This window comes from Callithrix jacchus, chromosome 13, assembly GCF_049354715.1.
Source record: "Callithrix jacchus isolate 240 chromosome 13, calJac240_pri, whole genome shotgun sequence".
Lineage (NCBI taxonomy): Eukaryota > Metazoa > Chordata > Mammalia > Primates > Cebidae > Callithrix > Callithrix jacchus.
The window spans coordinates 3,400,727-3,427,787 of record NC_133514.1 but is presented as its reverse complement, the minus strand read 5'-3'; the positions used below and the strand labels follow the sequence as shown (position 1 = coordinate 3,427,787).

At 41.9% G+C, this 27,061-nt stretch overlaps 1 protein-coding gene across 10 annotated transcripts in view; it reads right to left on the bottom strand.

Moving 5' to 3' along the window:
- The window catches only part of FBXO25 (F-box protein 25), a 75,991-nt gene that overhangs the window by 5,586 nt on the left and 43,344 nt on the right, over nucleotides 1-27,061 (bottom strand). For 3 of the 10 annotated variants that reach the window (XR_013525416.1, XR_013525415.1, XR_013525414.1), the window contains 6 exons: nucleotides 26,741-26,834; nucleotides 25,434-25,618; nucleotides 19,275-19,457; nucleotides 14,760-14,903; nucleotides 9,946-10,346; nucleotides 9,192-9,341 (listed from right to left, as the gene is read on the bottom strand). Coding sequence is in view for 4 of the 10 variants with exons in the window: in XM_035269807.3 (XP_035125698.1) it covers nucleotides 9,252-9,341; nucleotides 10,320-10,346; nucleotides 14,760-14,903; nucleotides 19,275-19,457; nucleotides 25,434-25,618; nucleotides 26,741-26,834 (723 nt within the window). In the remaining 6 variants the exon portion in view is untranslated. Of the gene's footprint in view, nucleotides 1-106; nucleotides 9,342-9,945; nucleotides 10,347-14,759; nucleotides 14,904-19,274; nucleotides 19,458-25,433; nucleotides 25,619-26,740; nucleotides 26,835-27,061 lie in introns of those variants that run through there. The other 7 variants (XM_035269807.3, XM_035269806.3, XM_008978986.6 and 4 more) reach the window with 4 other exon arrangements.

Below are 27,061 nucleotides of genomic sequence, written 5' to 3'. Positions count from 1 at the left end.
TTCTCATAATTCATAGGTAACATATTTGTGTATTTTGCCTTTAAAAAAAACTTTCTACAATGAAAACACATTATTTTTACAATAAAACAGTAACAAGTACAAAAAGTAATGTTGATAAACTTTTAATTGAAAATACCAAATAGTTCCAAAAAAGACAAAAGTATAAATTGGGTTGGCAAGCTATAGCCTACAGGCCAAATTTGGACCACCACCTGTTTTTGCACAGCCCACGTTAAGAATGATTTTTACATTTTTCAATGGTGAAAAAATATAAAAGGGTAGTATTTAATGACATATGAAAAACATGTGAAATTCAGATTTCAGTGTCCATAGAGTTTGACCTGAACACAGTCACACATACTGGTGTGTGGCTCCCTGGTGGCTGCTTCATGATACTACTGCAAAGAGTATCTTCATAGTACTACAGCAAGAGAGCCACATGGCTGGAAAAGCCAACAATATTTACCATCTGCTCCTTTACAGAAAAAGTATTGTGCCCTGCTCTACATCTCAATGTGTACCTATCCTTGCAGCCTCAAATTCCCAGCCAATCTTGTTTTATCTATACTTACTCCTAGCCCTACGGATTCAAAGGAAATTCCAGACGTCCTATAATTTTATCTTCATGCTGTTGACATTTAAAAAACTGAAAACTCACCAAGAAGATGGAATATATACGCACCAAACATCAGAACCCAAAAATACATGAAACAAAATCGAAGGAAGAAATGGATAGTTCTATAATAAGAGTAGGAGACTTCAATAGCCCAGTAGCAGTAATGGACAGGACAACCAGAGGATCAGTCATAAGACAAAACTTGAACAGTGTCGTACCTAACAACTGGACCTAACAGACATATACAGAACACTCCACCAAACAACAGCAGTATATACATTTTTCTCAAGTGCAAATGGACCTTTCTCTAGGATAGACAGCATGTTAGACCACAGAACAAAAAATTTCAAAAGACTAAAAAAATAAAAAGTATCTTTTCTGGCCACAGTGGGCTGAAACTAGAAATCAGTAACAGAAGAAAAAACAAAAAGTATAAAATTATGTGAAAATTAAACAATACTCTCAACCAGTGGATTAACAGAGATATTAGAATATATCTTGAGATAAATGAAAATTTAAACATAACATACAAAAAGATACAGTGAAGGCAATGGTAGGGAAATTTGTAACTGAACATACAAATACTTAAAAAATTAAGATCTCAAGTCAACCCTAAATTTATATCTGAATTAACTAGAAGAAAAAGAAGAGCAAACAACCCAAAACCAGCAGAATAGAGGAAATAATAAAGATGAGGGCAGAGACAAAATAGAAAAGAGAAAAGCAAGAGAGAAAAATAAACGAAACCAAGTTTGTTGGGTCAACCCAAACTGACAAACTTCCCGCTAGTGTGACGAAGAAAAATAAAACCAGAAGGAGGGGACATTACAACTGATTTTACAGAAATAAAAGGTATTAAGAATACTATGAGCAGTTATGTATCAATGAACTGCATAACCTAGATGAACTGGACAAATTCTTAGAAACATCCAACCTATCAAGATTGAATCATGAAGAAATGGAAAACCTGAAGAGACCTGCGGTAGTCAAGAAACTGAATTAGTAATGAAAAACCTCCCCACAAAGAAAACCCCAGGGCCATATGGCTTCACTGTAGAATTCTACCCAACTTTTGAAGAATTATATCAATTCTCCTCAAACACTTCTAAAAAAACTGAGGCGGAGGAAAGGAGACTTCCAAATGCATTCTATGAGCCTGGCGTTATTCTGATACCAAAACCAGACAAGAAAAGAACACCACATACCAGTATTCCTAATCAAGATTTTTGTTATTGATATTCAACAAAATACTGGCCAACAGGATTCAACGGCACATTGAAAGGATTACACATCATGGCCAAGTGAGATTTATAGCTGGGATGCAACAAAGTTTCAAAATGCTCAGGTCAATAAATGTAATACACATTATATTAACAGAATAAAGGAAAAAAATATGATCCCAATTAATGCAGAAAAAGCATTTCACAGTCTCATATCCTTTCATGATAAAAACTCAACAACTAGGAACAGAAGGAAACTACCTCAACATAGGAGAGACCATATGAAAATCCCACTGTAAACATCATATTCAGTAAGACTGAAAGCACCTATTTTAAAATCAAGAACAACACATAAATACCACATCATCTCACCACTTCTATTCAACACAGTACTGGAGGCTTAGCCAGAGCAAATAGGCAAGAAAAAGAAATACAAGGCATCCAAACTGGAAAGGAAGAAGCAAAATTATCTGTTTTCAGATGACATGATCTGAAAATCATGTCATGTATATAGAAAATCCTGGAGTTCATACATATATAAAAAAACTGAATAAACCATTTCAGTAACATTGCAGGTTACAATATCAACATAACAAATCCATGATATTTCTATACAATAACAAGCAAGCTCAAAAGGAAATTAAGAAAATTCAATTGATACTAGTAACAAAAAATTGAAGTATTTAGGAATAAACTTAAGGAGGTAAAAAACTTGCACACTGAAAACCATAAAACATTGCTGAAAGAAAGTAAAGTCAACACAAATAAACAGAAAGCAATCTGTTTGTGAATTGGACGCCTTAATATAGTTAAGATGTCCAGAGTTCAAAGCAATCTGCAGATTTCATGCAATTCCTATCAAAATATCCCAGTGGCATTTTCAGAACAATCCATCCTGAAACTCAGGGAATCTCCAGAGACCTCACACAACCAAAACAATCTTGAAAGGGAACAAAGTAGGGGCTCTCATATCCTTATTTCAAAACTTATGACAAACCTACCTGCAATAATCAAAATGGTGTTGTACTGAAACAAAGACAATCATACAGACCAATGGAATACAATAGCAAACCCCCAAATAAACCCTTCCACTTATGGGTAAAATGATTTTTGACAGTGCCAAGACCATTCAAGGGAGAAAGAACAGTCTTTTCAACAAATGGTGCTAGACAGCTGGTCTTCCACATCAAGTTGGATCTACCTCACACCATATATAAAAGTTAAAATGGATCAAAGGCCTAAACTAAGAGGTAAAACTAAAACATTTAGGAGAAACGTAAAATTTTAACATTGGATTTGGCAATAATTTCTTAGCTATGACACCAGAGCCACAGCTAACTAAAAGAGAGAAACCACTTCTGTGCATCAAAGGACAAAACAGAGTGCAACCAGTCCTTGGACTAGGATAAAGTATTTGCAAATGACATATTTTGATAGGGGTGAATACCCAAAACATAAAGACCTCTTGGAACTCAACAACAAAAATGCACACCTGACTGAAAAATGGAAAAAGGGCCTGAACAGACATTTCTCCAAAAAAGACATATAAATGGCCAACAAACAAATAAAATCAACATCACTAGTCATCAGGGAAATGCATATAAAAATCACAGTAGGATAGATACCATGTCACACTCAATAGGATGGCAATTATTACAACAAAAACAGGTGCTGGCAAAAATGTGGAGAAATTGGAACCTTCAGTGGGAATGTAAAATGGTGCACCCACCATGGAAAACAGTTGTAACAGTTCCCTAAGAAATTAAACATAGAATTGCCATATGATTGAAAGCAGAGGTTCAGAGATTTGCACACCCATGTTTACGGCAGCAATATTCACAATAGCTAAAAGGTGGAAGCAACTCAAGTGTCCATCAACAGAGGAATGCACAAACAAAATGTGCTCTATCAGTAGAACTGAGTATCATCAGCCTTTAAAAGAAATCCTGACACATGCTACAACTTGCATGAACCTTGAGGACATTATGCTGAGTGCAATATGCCAGTCACAAAATGACAAATCTCCCTGATTCCACTCAGACGAGGTCCCTAAGTAGTCAAAGAGACAAAGTAGAACAGAGGCTGCCAGGGGCTGGTGGATGGGAATAGGGAGTTGGTGCTTAATGGGTACAGAACTTCAGTTTTACAAGATGACAAAAGCTTATCTTGTAACCTGAACTTAGGGATACATAGTAGAGAAGGGTGCACAATATGAATGTATTTAATGCCACTAAACTGCACACCTAAAATGGATAAGATGGTAAATTTTATGTGTATTTTAACAAAAGTTAAATTCTTTCAAATGACATTAGAAAAAAATAATAAAACCAACTTGCCTTTATCTGTGCAAGTTTCTCAAATGATTATCAAATAAAAATAAAATTTCCATGCAAAAATGAGACAGTTGAGGTATCTCTCTTCTTTGATATAGATGCCCTCATTTTTTTTTGCTCACCCTTATAAGAACAAGAACATTTCAAAGGAACCCACTCCTCAGTGAACCCTGGTTACGGTGCGAACGCTAGCGCAAGACCCCTGTGGCACCAGCAGCACCTTCTCACACTTGCCACTCCAGCTGATGCTCTGGGCATCTCTTTTGTCACTCTGTGGATTTGAGCCAGTGGGGATTGGAAGGGAGAGGACCAAGGACAAAAAGGACAACTGGGATGGTTAATGGCCTCTTCTAGACGCTCCTGTGAAAAGCAATGGCAGATCCATGTGGCCTGTATCTGGGCAGGTGCACTGGGGAGCAACTCCCTCATCTCACGGATGCTGAAGGTAGGAATGACAGCAGCCACGCACTGCCTGAGTTTAGAGAGGACTGCCAGGGGTGTGTGTGCAGGCACCACATCACCAGCTAGAACACACAGTCTCATGCTGTGAGCCAGGGCTTTAATTTTAGGCAGACAGCATTGCAGTTCCTGCTAGAATTCTGGAGGCAGAGGCTACACTTGAGCAGCTCCTACTAGCTCAGTAGAATTTAGCCCATGGGATGTGGGGCACAGTGCTTTTCAAAGTTGAGGGTCTGCTTCCTCTATGCAGAGACAACAGGAAGGGACAAGGAGTGGGGCGTGAGTGAAGACAGAAGCAGCAACTGTGTTGGGATAGACATGGATGCAGGGAGGTTGAGAGCAGGGTGGATGCTGGTGTCAGCCATCAGAGGCCCCAATGGCTGGTGCTGGTAGGTCATGGATACAGGTCCTTCTTTCTTTCCCTCCTTGTTGCTAATCCCTTGGCTTGGTTGTTGGGTAGCATTTGATATTGCACTAGATAGGGACTAAAGGGAGGTGAGTGGTGTCCAGCACATGCACACATCATAATGAAGAGAGGGAGATTAAAGTCAAGCCAAGCTGACTCCTGCCTTTTAAAATTGTGATTTTCAGAGGGCAGCACCCTTTCCTTTTGATAATTCTGGAGATAAGCAAAAGAGACTAAGTTTCACAGTCCATTTATCTATTAGGTTATGCCTTCACAATGAAAAGAAAAATTGTTAAAAGACATCTCTGGGGAAAAAATGGTCTTATCCTCTTAAAGGGTAGTAAGATAAACACATTTCCAAAAGGGAAGATAACTGAAGCTTCTCAGTGACTTCAAATCATATAAGTTCTCTCAAAGAAGAATTAACAAGAAACCTTCACAAACTCTTTGAAAACACAGAAGAGGGAACACTTTCTAAGCTTATCCTATGAGACTGACACCAAAACCCAAAAGATCACAAGGTGGGTGGGGTGGGGAGGTGGTCCTGGAACCAATCCCCTGCAGATACAGAGGGCTGTTACAGGACACCAAATCCAACAGCTATGTATAAAAGGTATCACAAACCATGACTTAGTGGGCTTTGGCCCAAGAATGCAAAGTTGGTTCAAGATACAGAAGTCAATGTAATAACAGCACATTGATCTTATGAGGGCCAAACACCACATCTTTTTCAAGAGATGCAGAAAAGGCATTTGACAAAATCCATCACCCTTTCATGATAAAAACAACTAAGAATAGAAGGGAACTTCCCCAACCTGCTACAGGGTATCTATGGGAAACCCAGGGTTAACATCCTAGTTAATGGTGAGACTGAAAGTTTCCCCTAAGATGAGGAACAAGACAAGGATGTTTGCTCTTGCACTGCTGTTCAACACTGTACTAGAGATTCTAGCCAGCAAAGTGGGGCAAGAAAGAAGAATAAAGAAGTGAAACTGTCTATTCACAGATGACATGATTTTGTACATAGGGTCATAAGGAATCTACAAAGGTGTTAAGAGAGCTGATAAATTATTTCAGCAAGGATGCAGTATACAAAAATCTTATGATAATTTGGTTCTAAGAGCAGCATTTAAGGCAAAAATTGTTCACAGATGATTCAATTTTTTCCATGAAGTAAACACGATTTTCTGTATACAGCCCTGTATAGTACACACATACAGTGCATACACAGGTGCTATACATCGTGCGGCAAACTACGACAGCTACACCTAGGTCTGCTCCTGAGAGCTGCTGGGTGGCTTTCTGATTTGCGTATATTCATAGATTAGGTGAGGAATGTGAGTTTTTGACTCTCAAAATAGGCAAAAGGAAGTTGCAACTGGGTGTCAACAGACAACAGCCCTGAGTGAGCAGCGTGGACTGGGAACGGATCCAGGAATGCCTGGAGATTCTATATTGAGTGTGTCCAGCATTGCCTTTAGCAGGGATAATGGGCATGTGAAACTTAGTCTGGCTTTAGGCTCTTGGTGTCCTGAGTTAGAACTTCATTGCAATGAAGGCATCAGAATGTAGTTTAATCTCTCAGGAGTGGCATCCCTACTTTTGTTAGGCCCTCTGACAGAAACTGTATTCAAAAATACCATTGCAATGTGGAAATTATGATTCCTCTTCTCATCTCCATTTGGTGTTTTCTGATCTGTAAATAACTTATCAGTGACTCAAAACTGTCTTTAGTCTGTCTTTATACACCCTCTATTCACCTTTCAATCTCTCCCCAGCAATGTAAGCCATCCCTGCTTACCTGCCCAGCTCCCACAACTTGTCTCTTGAATGCACCTGCAGAAGGCTGTAACCCATGCACTGGCAGTGCGGGCAGCTGTGTCCCTGGCCTGTGGAAATATGCCATCCCAGCAGAACAGCTGGAATCATACACTATTAATATGGTTATATTTTCCAAGTAAATACTGCTCAATTTATACAAGTATCTGTGATTCTACAGCACAGATGAGAATTGTTAGAACATCTAACAATTAAATGACAGTAACAGTATATGACAAATTAAGGGAAAGAAGCACAACTTCAAAAGGTTAGTTTCCTTTTAAGAAGAAACTAATGCAAAAAAAGACTACCACCCCCCAACCCCCGCCAAAAAAAACAGGAAATAACACATTAAGTAATTCACCAAAAACAAGACAAATCAAATGGACAACAAATATATGGAAATGTTCAAGTTCACAGTGAACCACACATCAAATCCTTCACTTATTAAAACAGCACCAACAGAAAAAGAAATACCTGTGCTTCAAGGATAATGGAAACTCAACGTACTCACTCCCTCTCCTAGAATAAAACAATTTCTTTTTTCAGCTGAATGCAGTGCCTCATGCCTGCAATCCCAGCACTTTGGGAAGCTGAGGCAGGTGGATTGCTTGACCTCAGGAGTTTGAGACCAGCCTGGGCAACATGGTGAAACCCCATCTTTACTAAAAATACAAAAAAAAAAAAAAAAAGCCTTGGAATGGCAGTACATGCCTGTGGTCCCGACTATTTGAGAGGCTGAGGTGGGAGGATCACTTGAGCCAGGGAAACAGGTTGCAGTGAGCTGAGATCATACCACTACACTCCAGCCTGGGTGACAGACTAAGAACCCGTCTGAAAAACAAATAAACTCCAAAAAATTTTTTTTCATAATCTAGAAATATAAAACCCTTAAAATATGTTTGACTCATGATGTTGGCTGTACTATTGGTGTTATTGTAAGGAGGTGGCCACGATGTGTGACGATGCTTACCACAGTTATTGATGCTAACAGTGAAACCCTCAGGAACCCCAGTATGCTATGATAATTAAAGACTGTTCGATCTGGGTGATTCTGTGGAGCTAATAAAGTTAATAAAAACCAAGTTTCCAAATAACATTTAGGATATGGGTCTGTGTTTCTAAAAAAGGCAGCTGGGGGAATGGTGGTTTGCGAAGTAACAGTGGTATACAGAGCATTTATGGTTTTATGAAGAACTCTTACTCTAACATATATTCATGAAGGCCCAAGTATTTGCATCACCACAGGGGAAACTAGAATTTGACAAATAAATTCATTCTTGGCCATTTGTGTCAGTTCACAGAAGTGGGGTTGAAAAATCCAGAATCTTTTTTTATTCCTATTTATAAAGCTATAAAATTACAATTTTATTATGCTTAGAGGAAAAAAGGTAGAAATGATTTGCTTGGGTTCCTTGACCCTATTCAAAAATGGAAATATACAACAACACATTTCTACCCTATGCCTGCTGGGGAATTTTTCACATTCTTTTCAGCATGCACAATAATCTTTGGGTGGTGGGATTGATCTTCTAATTTTCTGAAACAGACATGCGTTATTTTAAAAACAAAACAATCTTTTAAGGACTTATCAAAATCACTAACATTTCTCAGTAGGATGCAAAACTGATGAAGTTTCAGTCAATAATCAAGATTTATTACTTGTCTATAAAAGTAGTTTCAACACAAGTGAAGTTTAGACTACGATGGGCTGTTCCCATCACAGTCCAGGATTATGCACAGACAAGCCCCACCCCCAGCAGGGGTATTCTGCCAAAGCCTGTGCTGGACACCTACGAGCACAGAGGCCGCTGCCCATTGTTGGGCTGCATGTGCACAATTCATACCCCAATCCAGAGTCTTAAGACAAGAATGACTATCACTGCCCTAGGTTCACTTTGTATTCAAAGAGGACTCATTTGGGCACAGCCAATATAGTAGTTAAAATGCATTTTGAGAAAAAATAAATATTCTGTACAATGTATTTACAAGGATCAACTGTTTTGTCACCCACCCACAATTAGTATAAAATTGGGAAACTGTAATTTGACAATTAAGAAGCATCATTATTGGCCATTAGTGTCAGATCAACACAGAATGTGGAGCTGACCATCTGAAATATTTTTGAACTATATATATCATATCCAAAATTGCACATTTTAATATGCTCACAAGAAGAGTTTTTAAAGAAGTAGAAATGCTTTGTTTGGCTCCTGACCTCCTTCAATGAAAATGCAACCATGCACTTTCGTGGTTGTGGCTTGTGGCACAGGGGGCAGTTCTTCCCAGTCTTTCTGGAAGCTTTCCAGGGGCATCCACCCACCCCACAGAACACTCACTATGAGCCCCGCACAGAGGGCATGATGCACAGTCTCCAATAGGGATGGCAGGGGCAGCCCTTAAAACTTGAAGAGGTCGATGAAGTGCTGCGGAGACACAGGTGTGAAGCAGCTGTCGGGATCAGCCGCCGTGCAGGGGTGTCCTGAGTCCTGTCGGGAGGAGGAAGATGGTTAGGAGGGGGCCCCACCACCAGCCACACTCCAGTGATGGTGGTTGAGGATCATAAGCTGCTTGTTAGTGGACCCGGAGCCCAACCTCAGAGGTACGTGGGAGGTAACTTGGATGGGCATGATCAACACAAGGGCAGCCACAGCCGATTCTACATAGAGGTTTCCCATGAACTCTTGCTCAGGTAGGACAGGAGATGGTGGCCCCAGGTCAGCCCCTCTAATGCCGAATCTGGTATTGAGTCAGGAGCCAGGTGCCAATACCACCCTGCACTGCCCCAGAATCTATGAGGCCACAGAAGAAACCACTGGGGACTTTGTGTCCTCTGGTCCCGCCCATTCCTTTGTCCTGCTGTCCTGCTCCTGGTTTACTTTGTTACACAGGGTCCCCTCCACCCACCATTCATCCCTGAATCAGCTTGCACTCCCTGCCTAGAACAGGAGGAGAGTAGGGACATATGGCCTCAGCCCCTGAAGCTCCTGCTTGCTCCAAGGGAGCTGGCCATCTCATGTATCTAAAGATCCAAAATTATATTTAATATGAGAAGTGATGAAAGAAGAATTAATTTTGCAGATGAAGACTCACAGAATCATAGGAGGAACATAGGTAAATGGGACCGGAGGCTCTGGGGTCAATGCTGGGTCTCTCCATGGCATGCCCTGGCAGTGCTGCCACATCCCAGGGGCTGTGTGGTGAGTTTCATCTGAATGAAGTGTTTACGGGCTTGTCTAGCACCCTCCCTAAGCACGCAGGCATTGGTCTGCAAAGTATTTCATGAACACGCTGGTTCTTGATGAGGTGATCAAAGTGGCCACTCAGCCCTGCTCAGGGTCCTGAGAAAGCTCAAGTCAATGAAAGCTGAATCAAGCCAGGCAGTGGTCAGGACGACGTGCATGAAATGCAACATAATGCAGCGTTTTCATCCCGAACACATGACGTGTGGCAAGACAGGAAAGTACCTTGAATAGTAAAGCAAGATGGTAGTCCTTTGAGATCATGAAGAAAGAATCAGGAAGGAACGCAGTAAAGGGAGGGAAAAAAAAGGAAACGTTAAGATTAGAAAGAGCCAGACTGTATTTAGGCATTCAGGTTTGATTCATATTATTTACAAAAATAACTAAAAACATCAGGTAACTGAATTTGGACAGTACAAGGTTATTAAAAGTAAGCAAACAAGGTCTCATCGGATAACGGAAATTCCCAAACTACTTGAAGACACAGTCTTAAATATATCTGCACCTTTAAGTCTCTCAAATTGGCAACTAATAAGGCTACAGTGGTAAATAATCTTCAAAAGTATTCCCTCTAAAAGAAATGCTGATATTTCCATGTGCCGCTTATATTAAAACTTCATAGTTGATTTTTTTGGGGGGAAAGTTCCTTGTCCTTTAATGTCCAGAGGGTCTTCTCTTTGCTAAATAATGCACATGAACTCAATTTCACACATGCCCTTAAGCCAGCCTCCACCTCTGACCCTTCTTTCTCCAGGCCAGTGGAGGCCACTTTCCGATACAGAACCAAGCCTCAGCTGCTACCCCCTGTGCTTTTTTCCCCGCTGGTTCAGGCTGCTACCAGCAAAGGAGCTTCCTCGCAAGACCAGGACCACCAGTACGTGGAGGCCTCATCTTAGATTCTGGCTCCAACTTTGCTCCTGATGTCCATACAGCCCTGTGGGGTGAACACCAGGTGTCCAGTCCTCTATACCGGCAAGTGATACATCAAGAAACAAACAGGACATAAAAATGCCAAACCCTCATGCTGGCTTCCCTGACTCAGCCTACAAGTCTACAGTTTTTAACTGAGGTTTGGAACAGCAGGGAGAAAACACCATCCCTCTCAGTGACCCTGAGTGCAGCGTGCACCAGTGGACCCTTCCAGGGTCACTGTAGAGTCTTTGGCTGTAGAGCTTAACTCAGCCCAGTTATTACAGACTGTGTGAAGGCTAACCAAAGCAGGTAGACAAGTTAAAAAATAGCTCCAATATAGTAGAGCCAGAACAGATGGGAAACCAGCTTGGGAGCAGATGAAGTGGCTCCACAGCACTGCTGACTGGAGAGCTCCAGGCTTATGTACTGTGGGAAGTGACAAAATGTGGACACAAACAGATGCACCATGGTGTCAGCTCATGACCAAGTCCCAGGGCCAGGTAAGGATTCAGAGTCACCAACACCCAGCTTCGTTTTAATAGCTTTGATATTACTCTGGTTTCTCAGTCAACACAAACTACCGGATGCTACACAAACACCACCAAAAAAAAAAAAAACAAAGCAGTAACCCTAAGGCTAAGTGCCATTTTCTGAGCACCAGCTACGTGCCAAGTTGCCAGGTACAGGAATGTTGAGCCTTCACAGCTCTGTGTGGTGGGCCATGGTGTCAAACCAAGACCCTAGGAGGGGCAGTGAGTGCAGGAGACCCCGAGGCAGGTCCAGGTCTGCCTGACTCCAATCTGGGCTTGGCCCACCAGGCAACTCACATCTGGATAGCCAGTGGGAGACAGGACAAGAAGTTCCTGACATTTTCAGGGGCCAAATTAGGAGGAAAGGCAAATACTTCCATGCACGGATTCTGAACTAAAAACGTGGACTGTGACTTCTACAATGATATTCAGTGGGAGAAGCTGTGATGGGACCACTCACTGTAGCTGCAGTGAAGTGGACATCACGCCTCCAGGGACAAGACATGAACCTCCCAGAACTAAAATGGACAGCTGTCTTTGCTAGGAGAGACTTGTTCTCAATTTCCGTGATATGATCAAAAACGTTAAGAAGGTTCACTAAATACAAGAATGGCAAAGCAAATTCTTTTGGAAGGCTAAGCATCATCTCTCAATTTGTAAAAAAAATCAGAACTTATATATTTCAGGAAACTAGATGTTCCCAAATCCAAAACTTTTGAGCACTGACACGATGCCGCAGTGGAAAATTACACGTTAAATACATAACACAAACTTTGTTTCATTATAAAATTACTAAAACATTGTATGAAATTATCTTCAGGCTTTGTGTATATGAAACACAGATGAAAAAAATCTGAAATCTGAAACACTTCCAGTCCCAAGCATTTCAGATAAGGGAGACTTGATCTGTTCTGCCCAACAATATAGAGGCGAAGGAGTGTGTATTTCTTCCTTAGGTGCTCAACAGACAGGGAGAGCTCCAATATTCATACATATTGTTCTAAGAAAAATACTATCACATACTAAACTGAAAGCCTTCTATCCCTTCTACGAATGATATTTTCCCCTATAAAAGTATCACTGCTTTTAATAGTTTCATAGTACAAAACAGTCTGCTCAGGAGAAAAAAGAAAAGTAACTCTTAGGAGAAGCACTAACTCAAATTAGAAATTACAGTATTATGCCCACTCTTACTCTGTGATTGAAGACACAGCCATGTGTTTTCAGTATTTTAATATTTCCAGAGTAGAACACGTGTCAGTTCTACAAAGAACTACACAGAAGGGGGGCCCTGTTCCCTCCAGGGTCAGGTGTCAGAGCTGGGTGAGAACCTGGACTTCACTCACTTGGCCCCTTTCCTTCTGTCCACAAGCATCTGCCTGTGGCTTCTACTGCTGACAACTCACCTTCATATTGTGCTTTTTGTGCCCTATAACTGGGGAGAAAAGAATAGAATGAGGGCTCTCTCTTGTTTATCTGTAATCTTACTGATGAACTGATTTGCTGACTTCACCAAGTTGAGAATAAACTGGAATCAAGATGTTCCTGCTCTTGAGAGAGAATATTCTACAAAACAGCTGTACTACTGCAAAAACACATAATACAACCTGACTCCTTTTAATTTCAGAAAAGAGGAGTCATACCAAAATATAAAATAAATAAGAAATAAAATCTCATAGTTTTTCATGTAACTATTCATGATGCTGTTTACCTCTGATATACCAAATAAAACTATTAAAATAATGCAAGAAAAACAGATATTTGCATTCTCTGCTCAACCATGGATTAATTTTTAAAGCCACACTATATAACTGGAAATGAAAAAATGAAATGTAGTTGTCTCTTTCCAACAACCTAGAGCTTGCCTTAGGACCCATCTGATAACAAATTTAGATAAATGTAAAGCAAAAGAAGTACTCGTAATAGGTTATGGGGTCTATCAGGCAAAAGTTTTGTGTCCCTAGACCTAGCGAAGGCAAGGGCAGAGACAGCCCACTCCTCCAAGAGGCAGGGCCTCATCTAGACCAGGGACAGTCAGTGGGGGCTCCCTCTGCAGAGCAGACAGCAGCTCAGCAGGGTGACTCCAGGACCAGCTTCTGCCGCAGTGAAACCTCACAACCTCAAACATGTTCAGATGTTTGGGAAACTGAGGCAGATAGATTGCTTGAGTTTGGGAGTTTGAAACCAGCCATGGGTAACATGGCAAAACCTCATCTGTACCCCCACCCCCCAAAAAAAAATCAGCTGAGCTTGGTAGCTCTCCTCTGCCATCCTAGCTACTCAGAAGTCTGAAGTGGGAGGATCACTTGAGCCCAGAAGTCGAGGCGGCAGGGAGCCATAACTGTGCCACTGCAGCCATAACTGCCTGGGTGACAGAACAAGACCCTGTTTCAAAAAAAGAAAAAAAAAGGATTGAATTAGCCAAGCATGGTAGCACCTGCCTGTAGTCCTAGCTATTCAACAGGCAGGAGGTTGAGTATGCAGTGAGTTATGATAACAACACTGCACTCCAACCTGGGTGACAGAGTGAGACCCTATCTCAAAAAACAAAAAGAAAATAAAAAAAAGAAAAAAACATATATAGACATTTACCTCTGACTGTGGAAAACATTCTTTTCAGATACACAGTCTGGATGGTGAGAACAGGAAGAAACTGGATGAAGGGATGAGGTAAGTAATAACAGTCTCGTTAAGTTCTGATCATATGAATGAGAAAAATGCAGATTTTAAAATCTGGGACTTCTCTATGGGCCCTTTTTCTCTAAGAATGTAGCTTTGAGAAATGAAGCCTAAGCTGGTCCTGGCCTTGCAGAGATGGTGGGGACATGAAGGGCCGAGGGCTAAGTCTGGGGAAATGAGGAAGGTGCACTTGTCCTCAGATGTGCAGAGGGGTCACACTCCAGCCTTCGACCTCAGGCTGGGGGTCAGCAGGGACCCTGGAGCCGCTGCCAGGAAAAGCCAGGGGCCGCAACCCGCCTGCGATGCCCTCCTACATACTAACTTCTGCAAAAAGGAGAAGCGTTCTGGTTTTCAGCATTTCTGATTTAAGCCACAAGTTGAATGAACATCTGTTCCCCTACCCCAATATTTGGTAAAATATACCTTCTTAACTTACTTATAACAAACAGTATTTTCCATTTAGTCTTACACTTAAAATATAGGTGATCAGTCTGTTTTACCAAATTTTAATCCTGAAATTCCAAGCGTGTATTTAAATCGGTACCTTCCAAAAGAGAATGCTGCAGTGCCGACAGAAATGCAGCGTGTCTCCATACTGCTCCTTTGCTGGGTAATGTTTCTTAAGTGCAAAGTACATCAACTTCCACTCAATATGTCCTTTTTCTGAAAGGATCAAATGTCTACAAAACTAAACAAACAAAACTCCATTCAGAATCAGCATAAGATGAGTTTCAAAGCATAAAATTAGATGTACAACTTTCATTTTATTAATTTTTTTTTTGTAACTTCAGTAGCTTTAGGGGTACAAGTGGGTTTTGGTTACACTGATGAATTGTACAGTGCTAAAGTCTGGGATTTCAGTGCCTGCATCACTAGAGAAGTATGCATTGTACCCAGTATGTAGTGTTTCATCCCTCACCCCATTCTACCCTTCCCCCTTCTGAGTCTCCAATGTGTATTGTATTGGTCTGAATGCCTTTGTGCTTAGCTCCCACTTATAAGTGGGAACATATGGTATTTGGTTTTCCATTCCTAAATTATTTTACTTAAAATAATGGCCTCCATTTCTATCCAAAATTATTTTTCAAAGGCAGTCTAGTACATAAAACAATTATTTGAAATTAAACTCACTTGGATTAAATCAGTGAGAAATCAAATAAATTGTGTTATGCCTGTATATTAGAATACCAAGCAGCTGTTAAACAGACTTGAATATTACAATCTGGAATGATGTCCATAACATATTATTAATTAAAATAAGTTACACACATATTTGATAAGGGACTTATATCTAGAATATATAAAGAACACTTAACAACTCAATAATAAAAAGATAACACAATTTAAAAAATGGGCAAAGGACATTTATCCAAAGAAGTCACATAAATGGACATAACCTCATGAAAAGATGCTCTACTGCAGCCACTTTGCAAAACAGTCTAGCAATTACTCAAAAAGTTAAACATAATCCACCATATGACTCAGCCATTCTACTCCTAAGTTTATAACCAAGAGAAATGAAAACATGCAGCTACACACAAACTCGAACATGTTCATGGCAGCATTACTTGTAAAGGCCACAGACTTTTATCAAACAAACTAAATGTCAATCAACTGATGAATGGATAAACAAAAAGTGGATATACATAGAGTGGGATATTATTCAGCCTTAAAAAGGAATGATGCTCTGATTTATTCTACAACATGGAGCTACCGTAAGGACATCATGCAAAGGAAAAGATGCCAGTTACAAGGTAACAAATGCCATAGATTCTACTTATATTACATGTCCAGAACAGGGAAATACAGAGACAGAAGTTGATTGGAGGTTGCTTAGGGCTGGAAATGGCAACTGAAGGGCACAGGTGTTTTTTTTTTTTCTCTTTTTTTTTTTTTTTTTTACTGAGGTGATGCTGATGTTTTGGCTGTGTCCACACCCACATCTCAAACTGTAGTTCCCGTAATTCCAATGTGTCATGGGAGGGACCTGGTGGGAGGTAACTGAGTCACGGTGGTAGGTCTTTCCCACGCTGTTCTTGTGATAGTAAGTTACACAAGATCTGACTGGTTTATAAAGGGAAGCTCTTGCACATGCTCTCTTGCCTGCTGCCACGTAAGATGTGACTTTGCTCCTTCTTTGCCTTCCACCATGATTGTGTGGCCTTTTTCTTAATAAATTACCCAGTCTTTATTAGCAGCATGAGAATGGACTAATACAGATGCCAATGTCCTAATATCAACTGCATGATGGTTGCATAAAGTGGAGGCTATCTTTAAAAAGGTGTTACCAAAAACATCAATATTACAAAGTGACTTTCAATTATAGTTTTGAAAATGACCAGTGCACAGCTAGATAAATTAATGTGTATGTCTGAGTGTGTATAAAAGCCTGAAACAAAACAAAATGCAGGGCTTAAGGAGTAACAGGGCTGCCTTGGAGTGGGGGCCTTGAATTTGTTTGTACAACACTGTACTAGTCTTTAGGGCTGTTGCTGCAAGGAGCATGTCTTACTTTTCAGAGCTAAAAATAATCACTTGTATAACATACTTTCATCATGGCTTTTGGGGGCTTTGGAAATTATCATGGAGTCAATGAGGAAATCTTGTTTCTAATAAAATTTGAAAAGAAGACTACTTGAAAAATTAAAAGTAGTTACAAGCCTGGTTATATTTACTACTAATATCTGTGTCCTCCAGGCAGGCACTGTTGAAACACTAGTTTCTAAAGACTAAAAACAACCATTAGTTACCTCATTTCTTACTTCTGACTAATTTTGTACTATACCAGTGTTAACAGGGAGAATCCAACCCCATGGTTTTTCTCCTAAATAACTGCCTGTGATTTTTTTGAACTCAAATGCAACATCCCACCAGATGCTCCAGTAAAGAGCATTTAGCTGACTTTTCCTTCCATATTATTTTGAACCAGTCCAGTTTTCTCAGGTGTCTAGTTTTTACTTTGAGGATGCTTCCTTATCTATGCTTTCTCATAAAAGTTATTTCTAATATGCTTTATTTTCAGAATCTTAATGTTAGTTACTGAGGCCTGAAGAACAGATCATTATTTTTTGATGCTGCGTTTTTATAATTTAGTTAAGAAAATGTGTACAAATGAGAGTACCTGCAAGTACTAATTACCAATTCTAACTTCACTATTCTAGGATATCAGTGCAGAGCAGACATTTAACTTACTTAAAGCAATTCTTTTAAGAATGGCAATGAGCAAAGAAATGGCCAAAAGACATACTGAAGTATGTTTCTGGTCCAGATTGTATAAACACCTGCCAGGCACTCTCATTAATGCCTTTTGGGAACAGCTCAGGCCTGTGCATTACAGGGAGTGTCCCGGGGCAATCTGGGAGGCAGAGGGGTCATCCTAGATGACCTTCATTTACCTCTTTTCCTAGGATCTAAATCCTCCCTACCAAATTCTATCCACACCATCCCCTACATGCCCAATGCTGACTTAAAATTCAATCTACTATCTCCTACTCAAATTAACATTGGAATTCTTCTGTTTCTCTGGAATAAGTCCACCTGAGACAGTTTTCCCCAAGGTACCCATAACCTCTGCTCGGCTAAATCACACAGGCTTTTCTTTGTCCTCCTATTAATCTCTCTGTCCATGGCCTTGAGGATCCAGCTCCCCCTGGTTCTGGGGCCCCACATTCTATTACTCCACATTGTCGATGGTGCCCTCAGGCTCTGCCCAGGCCGACCCATTGCCTCCTGTTCTCTCCAGATGCATCTGTCCAGGCCCTAGCTCCACATACTTCTTGGACACTCTCCATGAGGCCCTTGTTCAGGCAAGCCCCCTCCTGTGGGAGCCCCCAGCCCATTGGGGTCATCTTCCCTACTGCACTTTTACACTTCCCTGCCTGTGCCACACTCGTCTGGTTGCCTGGACAGGCCCTAGGCCTTGATGGGTCACTGCTGGTCACCCCAGTGATGAGGGAGGTTAACCACGTCATCTGCAAAGCCCCTTCTAGCTTTATGGGCTGTTTTCTTTTTTTGCCAAGGCAGGATCCTAATGGATCTTGTTGTGTCCACTCCAGCCTAATCCTCAAACAAGAACAGAGGCTCTTCTGAAAGCTGCAATTCCACGTGTTTTGCTGGCTCTCCTGAACTCGCAGGATACAGACAAGGATCCTTCATGTGGTTTGGCCTTTGCCGTGCTTCCTCACCATCCACCCCTCAAACAGCATCCTCCTAATGCTAAGGTCCTGCTCTCTGCCTACGCCCTGTTGACTGCCCTGAATTCCAAGGGTAGACCATGCTCCTCATAAAAGGCACCCAGTGCCATTCTAGGTCTTCACGGTGCTGACCACAGTTCAAATCCCACCCCATGAGGAGTGCAACATGCCTCCTGCTAGCCACCTGCCTTTCCTGGCTGTGCCCTGCCCAGCCCAGTGCAGAGCAGGTACCTTGTACGTCTGCGGAGTGATGAGGGGAACCCCCAGTTTGGGCAGAGGCCCAGGAACGGGGCCACAGGGCCTCACTGTGGATGAGGTGAGGAATGAATAAACCACCCTGGAAAGGCCTCAAAGAGTGACAGCAGAACACGCCTTGTGCTTCCCCACATGCACTCCCAAGGGCAGCAGGCAAGGCAGGGAGGGAGGTGCACTGTGCACACTCAGGCGCGGCATCTACCATGTGCTGAGAACACTGAGGTGCACAAAGGGGCCTGACTTTTCAAGGATGTGCAGCTTGGTCAAAAGCAGAACTGGAAGGTGATTCATGAATTCAGGAGAAAAGGCAGTAACCCAGGGACTCCATGCACCTCGTTATCAACAGAGGAGAGAAAAGAACTCGGCTCTTACTTTGCTGTTCAGTTTTGGGTTATTTTTAGAATCATGGTTCTTTTTCAATATGAAAAATAAACCTTATATTCTATAGGAGAGAAACCATAGCAATCTCAATAAATTCTGATTGTTCCTGGTTCTTTAAAAGTGGCAAATATCCAGCTATTCTTTCCCTCCAGGTGAGTTTATAGGGTATGGCCCCCAGGCAGACTCTACTAAACTCTCAGCCTGAGGGGACACTGCTGCACCCCACTCACCTGCTTTTCAGCAAAATGGTACTGACATAGCTTCTTCCATAGCTGTCTGTCTTCACTGAGCATATACAACGTGGGGGTCACCTGGCCTAAGGTGATGATGTCCCATCCATCTGAGAACCGGTATAGGATGTTGTTCAGCATGTGCAGAGGAAGGTCGCTGAGGGTGAGGCCGTTGTTCACTTGCTGAAAGGAAAACACAACGGCATCTCCTTGAGAAGATGGCCAATGTCTGTTCACACAGTAGATGAACAATCAAGCTAGGATCAATGTTTCAAAACATGGTAACACAAAAGGAGCTCTCCAGGTCATGCGTCGCAAGGCGTCAAGGGCCTGCATCCACTACCCTGGGAAGGGCTGCACGGCAGGACAGAGCTGGGCTGTTACTGGGTGAGGCCAGGTCTCTGTCAGCACCAAGAGGTCAGCATTCCACTACTGCATCAAGACACACCTGGAGAAGGGCAGGTCTGCAGATGTGGCGCTGCTGCCCAGATGAATCCAAAGCACCACGAGGGCAACACGACCACCATCTCCAGCAGCAGGCGGGGGCCTGTGCCACACTCGTCTGATTGCCTGGACAGCCCCTAGGCCTTGATGGGTCACTGCTGGTCACCCCAGTGATGAGGGAGGTTGACCGTGTCATCTGCAAAGCCCCTTCTAGCTTTATGGGCTGTTTTCTTTTTCTTTACTGAGGTGTAAATGATAAACAAAATCTGTCTATATTGGCAGCACGTGGTGTTCTGTACTTGTATGTGTTATGGAACAATGGCTACAGCCCAGTTTGTTGTCTACCACTTCAAGTCATAATCTTCTTGTTTCTGTGGTGAGAACATTCAAGATCTACTCTCTTAGTAAATGTGAAGTAAAGGATGTATAATTATTAACTGCAGTCAGCATGCCGTGTAGACAACCTCCAGAACACACTACTTCTGCACTACAGAAACCTTTCACCCTCCGCCCAACATCCCTCCGCCTTCAGCTTTACATTTCTATGACTTCAAGTTTACTATGTTCTCTCTCACACATGCCGGAGAGTATATGCAATGCATCTTCCCTCAGAAGATACACGTGTGTGCATGCGCCAGGCTGAAGAAGGGTGGCTGTCCTTGGCCCCAAGAAGTGGGCTGAATCAGTTCAAAAATTAAACTCTGCTCTGAGGCTGACCTGGAACAGCCCTGGATTGGGTTTGAGGCTCAGACTATTTCAGACTTTTCAGGCCTCAGTTACCTCTAAATGCATCCCTTCAATAACCTCTTCCTGACAGCAGGGTTCTGGCTGTTTGGGCGGGACAGAGGTTACCTGGTTGCACCTCGGTTCCAGACCCCAATCTGGGACGGCGCTTCTCCCATGTGTTCACCTGTGAGCTTCTGATTTGTGTTTGTTTCTTTTGTTCCCAACAGGTCAACATACGCACTCATCCACAGGGAGCGAGAGCTTCCTTCTGATGTGTTGTGCTCTTCCATAATCCTACCGCACGTAAAGCACAGTGACCATGTACTTTTTGGCTAAAATGAGCTAATGCCATGAAGTTGTTCTCAAAATCACCTGACCTCTGTAACAGTGGAGTGTAGGGAGAGGTGAATAGGGCACCTGTGCCTTGACACCCCATTTTCTTCTCCTGCTTCTCTATAATGTCCTTGCTATGGAAGCACCTTCTTAGGACTTCAGAGTGGAAACTACTGCAGGGCCCTTCTCAGGCATCCCAGCGGAGAGCATGAGGAAGGACCGCCAGTGATGCACTCCAAGCCGCCTTTGACCTTATCTAGCGCACTATGCATCTGCCAGACATGGGTGGAGCCTCCACACTGCTTGACAGTTTGTGAAGCACTCCAACATTCTGGACAGAATCATGAAGCTCTCATGGACTGCACCAGTACTGTCCTGCCCTGTACCATCCCTTTACACTCATCCTGACACATGGGTTTTTTGCCCCTACAGCTGATGGGACCCACACAAAGGACAGATGTCAGCCCTGTTGTAGGCTATGGAGCTGCACAGTCTAAGAGACATCACTTCCCCTGCAGCCAGCATGGTGCCCATAGGCTCTCCGCAAACTTCTTTGCTCATCACCGATGAGTCTGACACATTTGATTCAAGTCTTAACCCATCCTTTCATCGTCATCATCTAGCATATGGCAGAGAGTACACAGAAAAGAGAATATGGCCAGGCTGGGTGGCTCATGCCTATAATCCCAGCAACCGAGGAGGCTGAAGTGGGAGGATCACCTGAGCCCAGAAGTTGAAGGCAGTGAGCTATGACGGTACCACTGCACTCCAGCCTGGGCAACAAAACAAAAAGGTAACATGCATGCAAATCAACCCCCAACAAGTCTAACACTCTCACAAGAATTATGTCTTCCAGGTGCTTCATTTTTCTTCTATTGAGAAAAATTTCCGTAGCAGACTGGAGTTTAAAAATATTCTGCTGCCTAAAGCATAAAGTTTAAAGGTAGTATGAAGAAAAAAAAAATACTGGATTAGTATAGTTATAGAATCTGGTGTGACAACTTGGCATTTGGGATTTCTGGCAGAGTCCAGTTTTACAGCCCTGTTAATGGCTATAACAAGAGGGTGTGCTAGGAATGCCAGCACTTCTCATCCAAACAAAATCTTGAAATGTGACAAGGCACAGAAGTCTTGCTGAACATGTCAGAAATCCTGCTGTGTTTTTCCCTGCACCTCCTCCTCCACTGATTTACTACCTGCTCTTTGCCATCATAAAATCTCTCACACCTACACTGCACTGGAAGGAAGAAACGATGCTGCTGCTTTTCTTGCTTTAGGGTAGTCTCAGCTATTGCGTGCTACTATCAATGAATCCCATTTCTCTGTGGAAGCACTTCTGCTAGCACACCACACTCTTAGCCCCTAGATGCAGAAGTTCCCATACCTTCTCACAGGAGTCAATTCTGTAACTTCTGGGAATTTTGTTAGCCAGTTTACTTATTGTTGGTGGCTTGAAGTCAGTCATAGTGGGAAAGTGACAAATGCTACAAATCAAATCTCTTGGCCCTGGAGAGCCGGTTGTTAAGCACTGACTAATATACCACCACCTGGATACTTTCCCCTCATTCTTTAGGCTCCACCTAAAACATCACATCTCTTGTGAACAAATGTAATGTCAACGGCCCTGTGTGCATCTGTTACAACACCCCCACTGAGTTCCGTGATGCATCATGTGCTCTTCTTCCTGGGGCCCTTGCAGGCCCCATGTTAAGGCCCATGCCTGCTAATGCAGGTGTCCCACCTCACAATGGGCCTAGCAGAGTTGACTGGGCGAGGAAGCATGTGAACACATACCTGTGTGCCTACTCTGACTGAGTCACAGAGATGTGCACAGGAAAGCTCATTCATCAGCACTAACATATCTTCAAATGCAGCTTAAACAGCAAAGTATACTTGTTCTACAAGAAAAAAAATTCTGATGGTCTTAGGAACTTTTCAACATGAATATACATTACATTTCTGCTCACTTTTGGGACTAAGAGAATTTAGATTTAAGGGATGTCAAGGCATTTCTTTTTCTTTATTTAGACGGAGTTTCATTCTTGTTACCCAGGCTGGAGTGCAGTGACGCAATCTCAGCTCGCTGCAACCTCCGTCTCCCAGGTTCAAGCAATTCTCCTGCTTCAGCCTCCTGAGTAGCCGGGATTACAAGTGCCTGCCACCACACCCAGCTAAATTTTGTATTTTTAGTAGAGATGGGGTTTCACCACATTGGCCAGGCTGGTCTTGAACTCCTGACCTCAGGTGATCCACCCTCCTCGACCTCCAAAAATGCTGGGTTTACAGGCGTGAGGCACTGCACCCAGCCAGGGGTGTCAAGGTATTTCTTCTTGGGATAATCTAGAAGACAAAGATGATTGTCAGCTCAGTGGAGAAACCTGGCCCCTGTGTCCTGTGAGGCTGAGATGGGGGAACTTCAGGCGGTATGCTCAGACTTCCACTTTCAGGGATCCAGGGAGGCTCTCACCTGCTATGTTCTAACCCCATCTGCTTGGGTCACCTGAAAATTTACATATAAATAAGTGTGAGGCAGCAATCCACCATCAGCCAGCAGGTCAGGAGACCAGATCTTCACGTTAAGCAGACTCAGACCAATTTGGCTGAGTCCGGCATCCACAAATGCACCTTGGTTAATTGAACTGTAAAGTTCTCTTTCTACTGGTTTCAAGTAACATTCCCAGAAAGGTAAAACTCCTCTGGCCAACTCCTACAAGGGAACCTGACCCTCCTTGAGACTGAAAGCAGGGCACAGGGTTCAGAAGCCAAGCTCCTCACAGAGGCACATGCCATGCCTCCTTCTCCAGAGAGCACTCAGGTACTGCTGTGAAGAGATGCCAGGCAGTATGCAACAGTGAATCAAACAGAAGAAACAAGTTCAAGGTCTTTGATAGTAAGATGTGAGTGGAAATGATGAAAACTGGCACCTTTGTGTTATCATCTATGCTCTTATTCCTCAAACATTAATCATTAATTTCATTTTTGTGCCTTATTTTTCCCACTTGATCGAAATGATGCTACAGTACCACCTATCCATCTGTGCGGAGGCAGAGAGGTACTGCCATGTAAGTGTGCTCTGCCTACCAGGACTGTGGGAACCATTCCAGGCCAAAAGCAGAGTGTCTTCTCCTTTCACTGGCTATGGGCAGCCCTGAGTGGGGCAAGCTGGGGCCACATGCACTCCTTTTATCCCTCAGCCTGGGCCTCTACTTAGGTAGTATGAACAGAAAGAAGACATACAGCAGTGCCTTCCTGCTCTGCCTCAGCCCACCCAAAGGTACAAGCCTCTCCCTTGCTTTCTCCTTTCTCTCCACTTGTTGAGGTATGGCCCCACCCTTAGAGCTTCTTTGCTGTCCCCACTGGTCTGAGGCTGATATTCAACCACATCTCTCTCCAAAGAATGCAGAGCCACTAATCCTAGCTGGAACTTCCTAGCCAGAGCAGAAAGGCTACTTCTGGCCTTCCCCAAACACCCTCTTCCTTGGGATTCTGACCATGAAAACCCACTGTGGACAACAACATTCCCTACTCTCTCCCCAGAGGGTCACCAGCTGGTCATCACTACCATGGATCTGCCTCATTAGGGGACTTGGGCCACATGGTCTGGCCACTCATGTCAGGACTTCTACAGCAAGGCTGTGCCATGTGTAAGTTTCTTACAGATGGACTTTTAGCACAACCCATCTACGCATGGGGGACACAGCAAAAGAAGCAGCGAAGAGCCAGCCTATGCAAAGCTCTGAACTACTGTGGGTCATATCAAGACAAGAGAACACAGTCCAACGTTTATAACAAACTTGCTTAACTCCTACTGACCCTGAATGTTAGATTATTAATGATAATTTCAGACTTATAACTAGATAGTCATCACTCTTTTTGTAAATCCCATATTAGATGGCAAATTAACAGCCAAAAGTTAAGGCATTCAAAGGGCACTTGAAAACCCCTCCTTTAATGTGGAACCTGGGGTGCAGTGAAAAAAGGTAACTATGAGCCTACCAGTACAACCTGCAGAATCTTTGTACCACAAAGGCTACATCACTCACACCACGGAAATATATCTTCAGTTTACACTCTTTCTTATTATTACTAGAGATAAATAAAACACTATCTAAAATATTGGGGCAATAGTGTTAACATTTGTCTTGTTGAAACTAGTTACCAGAATAAAGAAAAAATATCAAAAACAACTGAGGTGATTTGCACCTTCTTTTGGCCTTGTTTATTGTTGCCAAGAACTATAAACACATCCCGAAAAAAGGCAGCAAGGAAGAAGACAAAAAATTAATAACCTGGGAGAAGGAAGAACTAAATAAATAGAGAATTACTGGCAATGTAATTTAGCTTTAATTTACTGAATGTTATTCTAATAACTGAAATAGTCATACTTCCTATGAAGGTAAATTAATTTACACCTCATCACCCATAGGATCAGCCTGGTTTAATGACTGCTATTCCCACTGTCTTTCCAATAGCAACTATAAGCCATTAGTGGGTCTTTGGTCCTATTCTATTTTAAAACGATGTGATGAATGTTTATCAAAGTGTTAACAAAACTTTCAAAAAGCTATAGCAGTCTTTCACGTATGCTTAGAAGAGATAACAATTTTTGTAATATAAAAACGAAGTGTAATAATTCTTGTGAAGAGATATTTATACCTTAGTCATCTGAAGATCCTGTAGCTGTTGTTGCCAGGTGAGAATAGTTTCTAATCGGCAAATCCAAATATTGATGTTTCCCACTAATACAGACTTCCCTACTCCTCTAATAAGAATGCAGAGGGTGGAGCTTAGGTCTTGCAGAAGATCTTTGATTAGGCGAGGATTGTGGTGATCATCAAGAACTGGAATACATAAAAGTAAAACTATGATGGATACAGTTAACCAACACATTAAAAAATAATCTAGTTTCACAACCCAAACGTCCACCGACAGATGAACAGACATGTGATCAATACATGAAATGGCATATTATTCAGCCTTAAAAAGGAGGGAAATTCTGACATATGCTTTAGCATGGAAGAACCTTGAAGACCTTACGCAAAGTGAAATAAGCTAGTTACAAAAGGACAAATATTATGTAACTCCACTTATATGAGGCACATAGAGTAGTCAAATTCAGATGATTACCGGGGCTGGGGGAGGCGTAATGGGGAACTGGTGTTTAATGACACAGTTTCAGTTTGGGAAATGAAGAGGTTCTGGAGATGAATGGTGGTATCAATGCACAGTAAGAGACACGTACTTAATGTCACTGAACTATATGCTTAAAAACTGCTAAAATGGTAAATTTTATATGTTATATGTATTTACCACAATAAAAAAGTTTGTGTAACCCAAAAGTGACATCATTTTTGAGATATCACAAATATAATGAGATTTTTTAAAACTTTAAAATTTTATCTGATAAATTTTCAGTTGGGTCTACAATTTTGCCTTTAAAATGGTCAGTTTATAATTTCTTTTGTACTTAACAGACTATTTTAAAATGTCTTAAATTCAGAGTCACATATTCCTATGTATGTACAAAGTCACGGTGTGAAATTTAAAGTTCCATTTACTAACATCCAGTAATTTATCCAGGCAAACTCATTAAATTCAAAAGAAAATTATTGGCTTATTTGATGCCTAAGTGAGTAAGTCACAATCCTGCTAATTTTGGAAGCAAACATATAAAATGAACTCCGATTAGCCAACCATGAAAAGGTCAATACCTTTTTTTAATTCTAGGATTATTTTTCCTAATATATCCCTTTGCATGCAAAAGCAACTTTAAAAAAAAGTAAACATCAGTAACAGAACACTAAGAACTGGAGGGATGACCTGTACTTCTGATGTTATCACATTATTCATACAATTGTTTTTGACAGCATGCATACTGGGGAAAGATAAAAGAAAAATCCCATCTCCTTACACCAAATTTCTAGTTAAGATTTAGAGTATTCAAAATACAGTGATCATCTTACCCTTTTGAACAATTTTATCCAAAATGTTGAAGTAATTCTTTTGTGCCACACCGCTCAATGAAGTTAACTGGGATTTTGCAATTAGCTGCAATAACTTAAAGGAAAGAGGAAAAAAAGCTGAACGATATATAAATCTATTTAATATGGAATTACAAACCACAGTGATTTAACACACATGCATGAACATTTCTAATGTGCCATCCTAAATTAAGTCACTGGATCAGTCTGTGTCCAGGTGTAGGAACAGTCACTACCCATGCTAATCTGAAGGGAACTTCATACAAGGGAGCTGAGGCAGTCGTGGCCTACAGCTCCGCCTTT